The sequence below is a fragment of the Montipora foliosa genome, chromosome 7 (genome assembly GCF_036669935.1).
Source record: "Montipora foliosa isolate CH-2021 chromosome 7, ASM3666993v2, whole genome shotgun sequence".
Classification (NCBI taxonomy): domain Eukaryota; kingdom Metazoa; phylum Cnidaria; class Anthozoa; order Scleractinia; family Acroporidae; genus Montipora; species Montipora foliosa.
Window position 1 is genome coordinate 34,330,652 of NC_090875.1, and position 12,500 is coordinate 34,343,151.

Below are 12,500 nucleotides of genomic sequence, written 5' to 3' on the forward strand. Positions count from 1 at the left end.
CGAAATGAGGGAATCCAACGGTGAAGTATGTTAAATTTTTGTTTTGTGCGACCATGTTGACACTCGTTCCGGACGCGCAAATGTGATTGTCTTGGTTCTTGTTTTGCACGTAACTTGCCTGTTTTGCAAATTATTCAACTTTTTCGGACTTAGTGTTAAAATTAACGTGTTTAACATTCAATCGCTTGTTTATTAACATCGGCCATGGCAAAGTTACGGACCGACGATGAATTGAGTATCGACCGCTTATATTTGTGTACTATTTTGTTCCTAAGTTACACCTCAAGTGTTGTTAAAATAAATGATGCTCTTTTACGGAAAATTGAGATTCAGTTCTGTTTTTCTTTTTCTTTTCTTTTTTTTTTTTTTTGCTGTGCAGGTCTATATCATTTATCAACTGGAGCCAACAATCGCTACAGCGTACGGATTCTGTTGTTTTTGTGAAAATGAGCATTTGACGGTTGCTATTTTGAATTTTAAGGTAATTCCCTTGAAATTGTTGCACTATCAAACTTTTTTGGAAACTTGGCATAATTAACATTCATGATATGAACATTAAAGAAATACAATAAAAAAATGGGGTCACCGTCCTTGTTTATGCGTCAGCAGGCTCTTAAAATGGGGTATTTTTACTGTTTTAGCGTTAAAAATTCGAATCACCTTCATACAGAATTAAGTCTTTGTTACTTCAAAGACACAAAATTTTATTTTGAAAATAAAGCTTCTTTTATTGACATAAGCACTATTGCTTCATTTACGCCGTCTTTGATTCCCTGGTTGTGGGAATAGTGCACCTTTTGGGACAGTTCCGTGGTTAGCTTGAAGTCCTCGCCTTAGGTAAAATACACCCAGTGCGGAACTGTTTTCCAAAAAAGATTAATGTTCTACTATAAAACGCTATTTCTTCTTCAAATATGTTCTTTATTAGACTGTTCTTAGCAAATACCTGGAAAAAAAAATCGGGGGTCACCGTGCTCGTTTGAGACAAAAGGAGCATTTATTTCGCTATCGAGTTTAGTTTGAGTGAAATCTCTTACGTTTTGTATGCGCACGTGCTCATGTGTGCGCTCTGATGACGCGAAAATCGTGCGCAGTAGGGATGCGCAATGCAATACTAAGGAATTACCTTAATGTATGCACACTGACACTACTTCTCAGGAATATTTAATAAAGCTTCCCATTGGTGATAGCGATCTTTCTTTTGTTTTTTTTTTCGTTCGAATTTAAGTTTAAATAGCTTATTCTGTTTTTACTTGTACTTAAGTTTGTAACCCTCGGTGATTGATGAGAAGGGATTTTTAATGCGCCGATCAAATCGAAACTTCAACATCCCTCCCCCTCCTCCCCGAGCTTTGGAAAATTGAACCGGGAGTGTCAGGATTTCTTTTTTCGGTCGCCGAAGTCACTAACAGCTATAAAGCATGTGTTTGGACGAGATGGGAGAGTTTAAATTAAGAGATGTAGCATTTGTGAGAGATTGGCTTACAAAAACGATCTTCAAAAGTTCTTCGTCTTTGTCATACTATAGAGAGAATACAATATGGTACGTTATTCACACCCTAAATTTCATTGTTAAAGCTCTGAATGCTGTAAGTTTCTGTTAGAGGTAATCAACCGACACTGAACAACACATGCAGTCGTAAACACTCTAGGCTCTGTTGTTGATAAGTATACAGTTCCCTCGTTAAACAACCTTTGCCGTGTTTCGGGCTTAGAGCAGCTTATACTTACTTATTGACATTGTCCGACTTAATTAATTCAATTTTCAAGTCACTTTTAATTAATAGTTCCAATAGTTCAAATGGTCGGGCCTTGCTTGCCTCCCCCCGCCCACGTTGAACTTTCGAGTTGATCGGCGCAGAACGTTGTGAAAATAAATAGATTCTTCCACAGGCAGCCCAAGCTCGGTACACGATTTATATAATTAACTTTGAGCTTACAAATGCTAAAATAAGCTGTAAATGTAGAAATAAACTTCACTTACCTCTACGTACAGTTGTCCTCGTAGTTTCTGTGCAATGGGAGAGCAAACTGTGTCCCCTTTAGACGGGTTTGTGGCTTACGAATTTTTACTATGTCGTTACTTGTCATTTCCCCCACAGAGCACCCACTTTCCCCTTCCGGAATTGGACGACGTTAGACAATTGTCCAATTAGAAAGGAGCAATCAGCATGACGGTTTGTGACTGGCACATGAATATCTTGCTACGCATTCCTACCGCTCGAATACTGTAGGATATTGATTTTCTTCGACGGCTAGCTCCGGGCCGTTTGGATGGATTCTCGATCGGCGGGTACAGAAAAAGCGTAAATCTTTCGACCTCAATGCTGCGGAACGATACGATTTTCTAGGGGAAAATTTTTCCGGCGCTGGAGCCCTTTTTTAAAACAAGGATTCCTCCCTTGTCTTTCTATTATTAGCACAGGCGCCCTAAGCTCGGTGTGAGCATGGCCGCCAAAAATATAAGGATTTGTATGGGAATCCCGATAAAAAGCTTAAGAAGATAATGAAAAAATTCTCAATTAAAAGGCCTAACCTTATTTCCAACGTGCGTAACTTGATGAGAGTTCAATCTTTGCCAATTGATTGTGATGTGGAATTGTGACCGTGGGAACATTTTATCTAGAAATATTTGACTCAAATTGGTGGCACCTGAGAATTTAGTTTCCAGCCTGGACATTTTATTATACTGTTGACAACCACGAAATTGAGAAATGGCTCAAATCGCGTCGGATCTGGAAAATAACCACACAGGAAGGAAATTGCCCAAGTTGGCAATAAGGTTAGGCTTTTTAGTTGGGACTTTTTTCATATAAATATCTTCTTAGGAGTCCCTGCCCATAATTATCAAACATAACTCGGCAAGGGTTGAAAATTCGATTTCGCTCATATTTTTATGGTAGATAGGCTAGGTTATGACAAAACCTACTGTTAAATTTTTCGGCAAAATATCCTTTTATTTCAAAGAAAAATGCAAATTACCAAATTCCGTTAAAATCGTCATTTGACGCACCATTTTATTAAACAAGTTCAAAAGCCTCGTATGCAAAAACAAATTATTTTTCCGTCTTTAAAACACTCAAATAGTTTTGTGCAATGTGTAAATGTGTATTGGGTAGATTTGGGGGAATGTTGCGTCATTTTTTGGGTGCAACATAATTAAATTTCGAAGACATGTATTTCTTTCACTTAAAAGTACTTCGTGAATAGAATTAATTTTCACTATGTGCGAAACCTTCAAATGGATTAAGCTTCTGGTGGTCCAATTGTAGAAGGATGGTCTACAGATTCGCGTAAAAATTTCTTTGGGCAAATGATTGTGAACGACGCAAGAGCTTCTCAAAGTACATAAAAAATGCAAATATTTCACATTCCGTCGTCAACTTGCATTACACATATATTTAAGCACGCGCCAGATGTATGGACCCATCTTATGTTGAAAGAGACACAGAGCTGATAATTTCGAAATGTTCTAACCTTATTTGCCGTAAGAGGCAGGTCCAAAGGCTGATTTAACTTTTTTCTCTCACCATTTGTCGCATTTTAAGCGGTCAAGTTTGCTTCTGTGTACACAACGTTCGTTGCACACGTATTCAGTGGTCGAATACCATAATCTGTGATCATCTTTCGGGGCATATGATCACCACTGCATCTATTTAAGTCAACAACTGCTAAGTGATTTGCAGATAGTTGCTTGCTTTGTACGTACTAAACCTGCTAGACATATTACATTTGATTGCGACCATTGCCCTCAGGCGTGTCGGCTCCCGCAGCACAATCATTAGCTCGTCACGTAATGCTTTTCTTTTTGGCGGGTACGTATACCGGTAGGGGTATATAATATGACAAAAATAAAAATAAAAAAAAACAAATACAAATATTTGTTTCCATATTCGCAGTTTGCTTTGCACATTTTGTATTGAGCACTCTTAGGATAAGTGAAACAATTCATTGCATGTTTATCCGTTTTTTTGTTGTTATATAAATCTACTAGGGCGTAAATCTCTGAATTGCTACGCTACTCAGTATCTATTCTGTGATAGATAGTGAGTAGCGTAGTAGTGTACGCTTCTCGATAAGGCAATGATGTCCTTTGCATAAAAACTAGAACAGGGTGTTGCCACTGTTGATAATCCTGTAGAGGATACTGGTACAGCTAAGGTACCGGATTCCCGTTCATCGTTGTCAATGGGCTGGGCTTTGAAATCCTCCAGTACTCAAAGAACCCGATTGAATGAAAACCAGAAACAATAACTGACAGAAGTATTCAAAATCGGCGAACAGACTGGAAAGAAAGCTGATCCCTCCAATGTTTCCAAGTCAATGAGAAAAGTTAGAAACGCAGATGGCTCTTCTAGATTTGATGCTTCGAGTTATTTAACTTCTCAGCAAGTTGTAAGTTTCTTCTCACGCCTTGATTCAAAGAAAGTTGTCCAAGCTGCTGAATCTGGGGACGAAGAAGATGAACACGCCGAAGAGCTGGATAAAGTTCATGAACAGAACATACAAGAATTGAGTAACGAAATCATGGCAGAAATATCATTGCAGCATCCGATCACTGATGTACGATACGCATAACATTTGTGAAATCGCAGCTTGCTCTAAACTCGCAAAGTTTTCTGTGCAGATCCTCCAAGACATATGTAATTTTTATCAGCTTTTTATCTCAACAATCAACGTTAAACGAAAGAAGCCCTACATAGATCTTCTGACGAAATTAGTTGGTAGCTGCAGTTTTAACGAATCACTTTGAAACGCAATCTTCAACATAGAGAGCTGGGGCCAACAGACCTCATCCACTATGCAGGGGCAAGTTTTCCTTGAAGAGCCCCGATCATCACCGCAGGAATAGAGAATCTCCTTTGTGTTTTTAAATACGTGAGGGACTTGCCTCGAAGACCCCAGAAAGAGCTGTAACTCAGGTCCCGACCATACTAATAAGTTTTGATCTCGAAGAAAACGAAGCAAATTATTTTCGCCCAAACTAGCGTTTAATTTTCCCATTGGCTTCATTTGTCCAAACTAATAGGTTCGAAAGCGATAAGAACGAGTTGGACGTGGAATTGTGCACATGTGAAATAAATGTTCAGGTAATACCACTTCATTCACAAAGTAGTCCCACCACGCGCTAGTTCTTCCTGGTCTAGTCCAATATCTGCTTTTTCTTTATGGCTGTCCTTCGTCAGTTCTTTATTGGTATGGCGGAATCTCACAAAACGCTTGAGGTAGTAATTTTGCGACATTTTGTTTCCGTGCGGAGATCGGGTGGCTTCGGACGCGGGAGAAAAACTGCGAACCGGGGTAGGGGTTTGTAAAGATTTGTCGTGCCAAAAGAGCACTTGTGGGAGCGGGAGGGGAGCACAAGCGCGCGCAAGATGATGCGTATGGTACCGGGGTAATGGTATGATCATGTTGCGAAAAGCAATATGCCACGTTCGATATATCAATATTCTGACATGGCTCCGAGGCTTTCGGGACAAACGTCTTTTTCTGGTGTTGTTTTCTTTGTGTCCAAGTCTCTTTCGGGAATTGAGAGACAAAAGAAACTTTAAAAAGTTACAATTTTGACCCGAAAGCCTTGGAGCATGTTAGAATATTGATATATCGAACGTGGCCTATTTGAGAAAACAAAAAAAGTTTGCAAAAGCTCCGACTGTCCGCAAAAGTATTTGAAAACAAATTCTGCCAAGTTGTAAAAAAAAAAAAAAAAACGCCTTCGTTTTGTATTTGCATTGTGTGATTTTGTGGAAGCTGCGAAATTTAGAGACTCGGGTGAATTTTCGGATTTCGTTCAAACTGTTTGGGAAAAAGTAATCAAAGAAATTTTGCACAGCGCGAAAAGACCTAGGAACGAGTTTAGCCCTAGAGTGTTACTCAATGTAGGTAGCGGGTCGCTTAAGAGATGACAACAGATGACAATTGAGGAGACAAAGTTAAACTAGTCATTCTTTTCATTCCTTTATTTTACTCTCTTCCTAATCAACAAGATTGTGTGCTCCAAGTGGTTACGTATCAGGATAGAAATTGCCCTACCCCTACCCCCTAAAATGGGATGACAACATTGCGTGACGAACAAATAACGAAGCACTGCAAAGGATTGACGGTCAAACAGCAAACGTTCAAATGTGATAGTATTTTGGTGTAGTGCAAAGTAAGCAACTATTCACAGATGACTTAGCGTTGTTGAGTTAGATGCAGTGGTGATCATAAGCGCCGAAACAAGATCAAAGATGGTATTCGACCATTAAATACGATGAAAATTAGTAATGTAGATCGGACATTGTGTAAAAAAGAAGGAAACTATACTGCTTTAAATGCGACAAATGGTGAGCGAAACGCGTTAAATCGGCTTTTGGACCTGCCTCTTACAGCAGATAAGGTTAGAACATTTCAAAATTATTATCTCTGTGTCTATTTCAACTTAATATAAGTCAAGGCATGTGGTGCATGATAAAATATATGTGTAACCCGTTAATTGAAATTTGACGGCGGAGGGGCAAATATTTGCATTTTTAACGTAATTTGAAAAGCTCTCGCGTCGCTCACAATCATTTGCCCAGATAAATTTTTACAGGAATCTGTAAACCATTTTTCTGCAATTTAACTACCAGAAGCTTAATCCATTTGAAGGTTTCGCACATGGTGAAAATTTATTATATTCACGAAGTACTTTCAAGTGAATGAAATACATGTCTTCGAAATTTAATTATTTTGCACCCAAAAAGACAACGCAACATTCCGTAAAATCGACCAAGCACACATTTAAACATTACACAAAAATATTTGATTGTTTTAAAGACGGAAGAATCATTTGTTTTTGCATGCGAGGCTCTCAAACTGGTTTAATAAAATGGTGCGTGAAATGGCGACTTTAAAGGAATTTGGTAATTTGAAATAAATGAATATCTTGGCAAAAAAAGTTCCCAGTAGTTTTTATCATGCCCTAGCCTGTCTACCATAAAAATATGAGCCAAAGCGAATTTTCGACCCTTGCCGCGAAATTAAGAATTTGTCTGATTCTTACAGGCAGGCACTCTTAAGCTTTTTATCGGGATTCCCATGCAAATCCTTAGATATTTTTAGGAACAGTAAACGGCGAACTCAAAATCCTTCAGAATCGCTCAAAAAACCACTTTTGAGGCAAAAGGACCATTATATACAACAGGTAACGTGATTCAACGTTTATTTAACATTGCCTGCGATATACATACTTAGCGATATTATATAATATCGTTATAGGTGAAGCAAACGGTAAATCCAGTACATTTACTATAAAATAACAATCGGTTACTCACACACATTGTGTGAGCGCCCTGTGTTTCCCCTCGTAAAGAGAAGAAAGGCTGGTGAGTCGCAGCGATCTAGTCCCACAAATTGCTCTCGCATGACAAAGCAACGGTCCGAATCGCTATAAAAACACCACAGCCTTAAGGCCAGATACGTTTCCTATTGATGTGATAGGAAATTTATCTGGCCTTAAGGCGTTGGTGTTTTCATGGCGATTCGGACCGTTGCTTTGTCATGCGAGAGCAATTTGTGGGACGAGATCTTCCCTTTATGAGGGGAAATGACAACTAAAGACAACATAAAAATTCGTAAGCCACAATCCCGTCTAAAACGGACACAGTTTGCCCTCCGATTTCACAGAGAAGACGAAGACAACTGTACGTAGAGGTAAGCGAAGTTCATTTCTACATTTAAAGCTTATTTTAGCATTTATAATTTTATATTTTCCCATACAAAGTCATGAATGAACGGGCATAACAGTATCAAAGAAATTGATCATTTTATTTTAAGTACATATTCGAGGGGAGTGATAAGTGATAAGAAATCTAAAAGGGTACTGTAGTAGCAATTAAGAGGCAATAGATCGAATATTAATTCTTGAGTTTTATTTAATAGCTGGACCACCACAAATTTGCAATGTACCCCCCTGTCCCGCGACTAAAGAATTACCATTATGGTAATTCTTTGGTCGCGAGACAGGTTGTTGAAAATTGAAGAAATTGAACTAATGTTGAAGTTTAATCTAGCATGACAAACCTCAGATAGAAATCTATACTCTTCACCATTTACCCTTTACCCTTTACCCTTTACCCGTTACCCTATAATGTTCAGGTAGAAATGATGGACGCGAATACACAGGTTTAAAGGTTTCCAGGTCTGAAATCTGAATATACACTGTATTTGCCTCACACCGTTGACAAACATACAATGTACCTTAAAGGACAGATTATTGAACATTTGCTTGATCCTCGCATAATTTACTTACCCCTCTTGATGCCAGGAACCCCATCGCTGTAGCAATCTGTTTTGAAAATGAGACCAGATCGTATGTGCGCAACTGCGCTACCTCTCCTTGTCCGTGATAATACTTGTCAACAATTCCACGGCTTTTTCTCAGAAAGCCCAGTAGATCTCCACAGTGCAAGTATTCCATAATCAAAATTGGATGTACTGTGTGGTAGAGATGGTCGTTCACCGTTATGTATTTATTACTGCAAGCTCGGCCTCATCACCGGACAGCAACAACAACAACAACAACAACAACAACAACAACAACAGCAATAATAACAATAATAATAATAATAATAATAATAATAATGATAATGATAATAACAATAATATTAATATTAATGATAATGATAATACTGATAATAATAATAATAATACTAATAATAATAATAATAATAATAATAATAATAATAATAATAATAATAGACTGGTTCCATGGAGAGGTCCAAGGACCAGGTCCACATCTGGGCTAATACATGGACCGTCACCTGGGGACTATGTGTTGAATACGTCCTTGTTATCAATGTTATCAAAGGTAGCAGTGAAGTCACTCCTGGTGATTTAGTCTGGAATACTAAGATAACTTATCTTTGTTTGTCAAGAGACCCAATCAATGGCTGTAGAAAATAGCACAGTTTTCGTGGGTTGACATTTGAGGTTAGTGCCACTTGTAAAATATCAATAATTATTTTTAGTGCATAAAAACAGAAACAAAATGGCTCCTTACTCTGGGTGGTAACGCAGCCAATAAACTCTACGACATTTGGCAGGGGGCTGTCAGCAAGAGCTTTTCCTAACCCAATTTCTCTCATCAGCGCCTTTCGCCCTTCCTCCCCTGAAGTTGCTGCAATCATAAATTAGATCAAAATACAATAAAAAAGGAAGTTCCCTAGTTAGGTACACCTCAATATTCGGCTGATTGGTGTATGTGTAATGTCGCGGTTGGATTGAAGCAAGCATGGAACAAAGGCTAATGCATGAGAATAATTACAGCATCAAATCCTCTTCCTTATGCACACGTCTCCCTGAGAAGCTTGATTTAGTGCAGACTTAGAAACACTGCCCTTGCTGTGTTTCAACAAACTAACGTTAGCTTTGTTTGCTAATTTTTATTGTATTTATCACCTGTCACACTTCTGATAAAAGAAGTGTATAAATAGACATATTTTTTTCGAAAATCAGCTTCTATTGTTTTTAAGTCTAAGTCATTGTTTCAATTGTTTAGCCTTTTGGTTTTGGCTAGGGTAGCGAACCAATCACGTTATACGTTACGAGAGCTGCTACATGACTCTCGAAAATATTTCCCATACAGGAAATCAGGGAACTTGTCCTATTTCGGTCACAGTTCATTCTAGTGTCCATCCATTCCCCTCGATTTATAAATGCTCAAGCTTTGTGTACTGAGTAAAAACTACTTTAGCTGTCAAAAATGTTCACTTCTGGGGCATTTCTAAACCACGAAACAGCGAAACACCGAGACAGCGAAATGAAACACCATGTATGACCCGACCCAACCATTCATTGAATACTAATCGACAGAAGCTGGATTTGGGATTAAAAACAAACACTATGCCGTTGACCGAAAGCATAATGTTATTTTATCGCGAGGCATTTCCGCCGGTTGTCTTATCAGTTTGCGGGTTGTGCTCTAATCTGGCATTTATGGAGGTCTCCTGTCCAATGAAAAATGGGCGCGTGTTAAAGTTAAGTACAAAAGGTCGGCTATCTCGTACACGCGGCCCCTTTCTACTATTGCCATCATCGCAAGAAGAACTTCTCTGCCTTTTAGCGTTCAGTTGTATTGTTCTTTCAGGCAAGTTCCCTTTAGTTCCTTTGTTATTTTGTCTTGCATTATTTCTAGAGTTCATTCACTTTGATTTCTTTTCCCTTAATTCCGGAGCTCTTCCGATGGGTAGTCTAATATGGGTACACCTCGCGTTTTAATTCTAGGCCATTCGTTTATTCGTCGCTTACATGATTTCATTGAAAGTGACTCTGGGCATTTGGATTTAACGTTCCATTTGTCGGCGTCCGCCCTCATTAGCTGGCATGGAATTGGGGGGCGCACAATCGCTAAAACGGTCAAGTTCGATCTACACATCCTTCACTCGTTTCGCCCAGATATAGTTATTGTGCAACTAGGCACTAATGATTTAACATCTTGTCCTCCTTTGCAAGTGGGCTCTGCCTTGGAGGATTTTGTGCACTTGCTGCATGATTCGTACGGCGTATGGGGTGTATGCGTATGCCAGACTATCCGTCGACGTGCAGCTGTGGCTTTCAACCAAAGAGTCGATATTTTAACACGATATCTCCGGGTGGTCTTGGAGCCTATCCCTTATGCCATATACTGGGGCCATAGGGGTTTTTGGAGGGCATGCAATAGTTTCTTTTCTGCGGATGGCATTCACTTAAATAGTAGGGGGCAATTTAAGTTATACCGCAGTCTCCGGGGAGCGGTACTTAAATCTCTTCGAGTTTTTACTAGCGATGGCAACCAGTAATTCTTTGTTGCTACTATTCCTTTCGCTCAAATGTTATGCAGTAATGTTAATTTGTGGACCAAGCCCAATTCTGTTTGTGTCAGCCTTTGTCGTTTTATTCTAGTCGTTGCGGTTTATTTGCGCACGGCACTGGCTGCGTGTCAGCCTTTGATTTTAATGTTTGGTCGTTGCGTATTTGCGCACGGCACTGGCTGCGTGTCAGCCTTTGATTTTAATGTTTAGTCGTTGCGTATTTGCGCGCGACACTGGCTGCGTGTCAGCCTTTGATTTTACTGTTTAGCGTTGCAGCTTATCTGATCATGACACTGGCTGTACACTGTTTTAGTTGTTTGGTTCTGGTAGGACCCAGAATATTATGATTTTGTTTTTATGCGGTTTAAGCACTATTTTTTGCAATTTTTTGCCGCCAGTTGCCGTACGAGTGTACAATCCTTATCCGGCCGCCCTAACTTCTTATAGGGTGTGCCCTATTCACTCGGTAGCCTGTGCGTGCTCTGTATTTCTAATCTTCCTTGGAATTTGGTTTTTCACACCCTTTTATCTTGGCTAGATAATTTTCCTACATTGCCATCGCGTTTTTATGTTACCGCCCCTCGGAGCAATCTTAATTTAGACCTTGATAGTCTCAGGAAGTTAACTGACATGTTCTTATCGCTAAGTTATGCCACCCAAGAAGCGTTCCGCACCCACCACCCGATCGCAATCCAAAAGGCCAAGGGCTTCAGAGCTCACCGAGGAAACAGCAGAATCAGTTACTGCAACGCCTCCCCCGAACCTAATGACGGTGGACGTGCAAGCTCTGTCCGCAACTATATCTCTCGCTGTCACCCAAGCTGTCCAGCAGGCACTGGGGCAGGTCAAAGCACCAACTCCGGTCACTACGGAGGTTGTAGAGGCGTCGGTACAGGATGAAGTTTCCGTGCTCACCGAAGGTACGGCCACCAATTCCAAGTTCACGGCACAGCCGCTTTCGTTGCCAGCTCATAGAGAACCCTTCGCAAGTATCGCGGTGGCTCTAGGGAGTAATGTGAGCCCTAAGCTTAAAGCTAAAATTTGGGCTAACGAATTCATCGAGTTTGGGTCCCTTCTCACATCTTCCCCTAATCAGGATAGATATTCTGTCTGTTTAACGCCCTCGTCTAACTCGTCAAGTCAACCTCGTCTGACCCTTGAGCGATGTCAGCCGTTCAAGAAAATTCACAACTTTTTGCAATGGCTGTCTGCCTTTAATATTTTCGTTGCGATTTTTTCTGAGAAATTCCCGAACGAGACACCTAGGCTAATGAAATATAGTGAGATTATTCGCGACATTTCTACTAAACCCGGCGACTGGTATTTCTACGACGAACAGTTTCGTTACATACGACAGTCAGCCCCTGACCAGTACCCTTGGGATACCATTCATTGGGAACTATGGATTAAGGCGGTTATAAATTTTCGTGCCAAACCCGCGCAACCTAAGCCGGATATGGGGTCTCCACGCACCCGGCCTCGCCAGTCCTTTCCCAAAGGGACCTGCTGGTCCTTTCACGCCGGAAAATACTGTGGTGGTTGCAAATTCGAACATATTTGCTTCAAATGTGGTGCCAAGCACCCAGCCAGTCAATGCTCCGCCGTTAATCAACAGCGTGCCCCTCTCCCCAAGAATGGCTCAAGTCTTACACAGTCGGCCGGTCACGCCCGTAAAGGTGGACAGGCTTG

At 40.2% G+C, this 12,500-nt stretch overlaps 1 protein-coding gene across 1 annotated transcript in view; it reads right to left on the reverse strand.

Annotated features, from left to right (window-relative positions):
• Window positions 1-12,500, reverse strand: part of LOC138011875 (tyrosine kinase receptor Cad96Ca-like) — a 40,705-nt gene that overhangs the window by 17,247 nt on the left and 10,958 nt on the right. The window contains exons 2-3 of the mRNA XM_068859109.1: window positions 9,023-9,139; window positions 8,273-8,457 (exon numbers count right to left, since the gene is read on the reverse strand). Of these exons, the coding sequence (XP_068715210.1) occupies window positions 8,273-8,457; window positions 9,023-9,139 (302 nt within the window). The remainder of the gene's footprint in view (window positions 1-8,272; window positions 8,458-9,022; window positions 9,140-12,500) is intronic.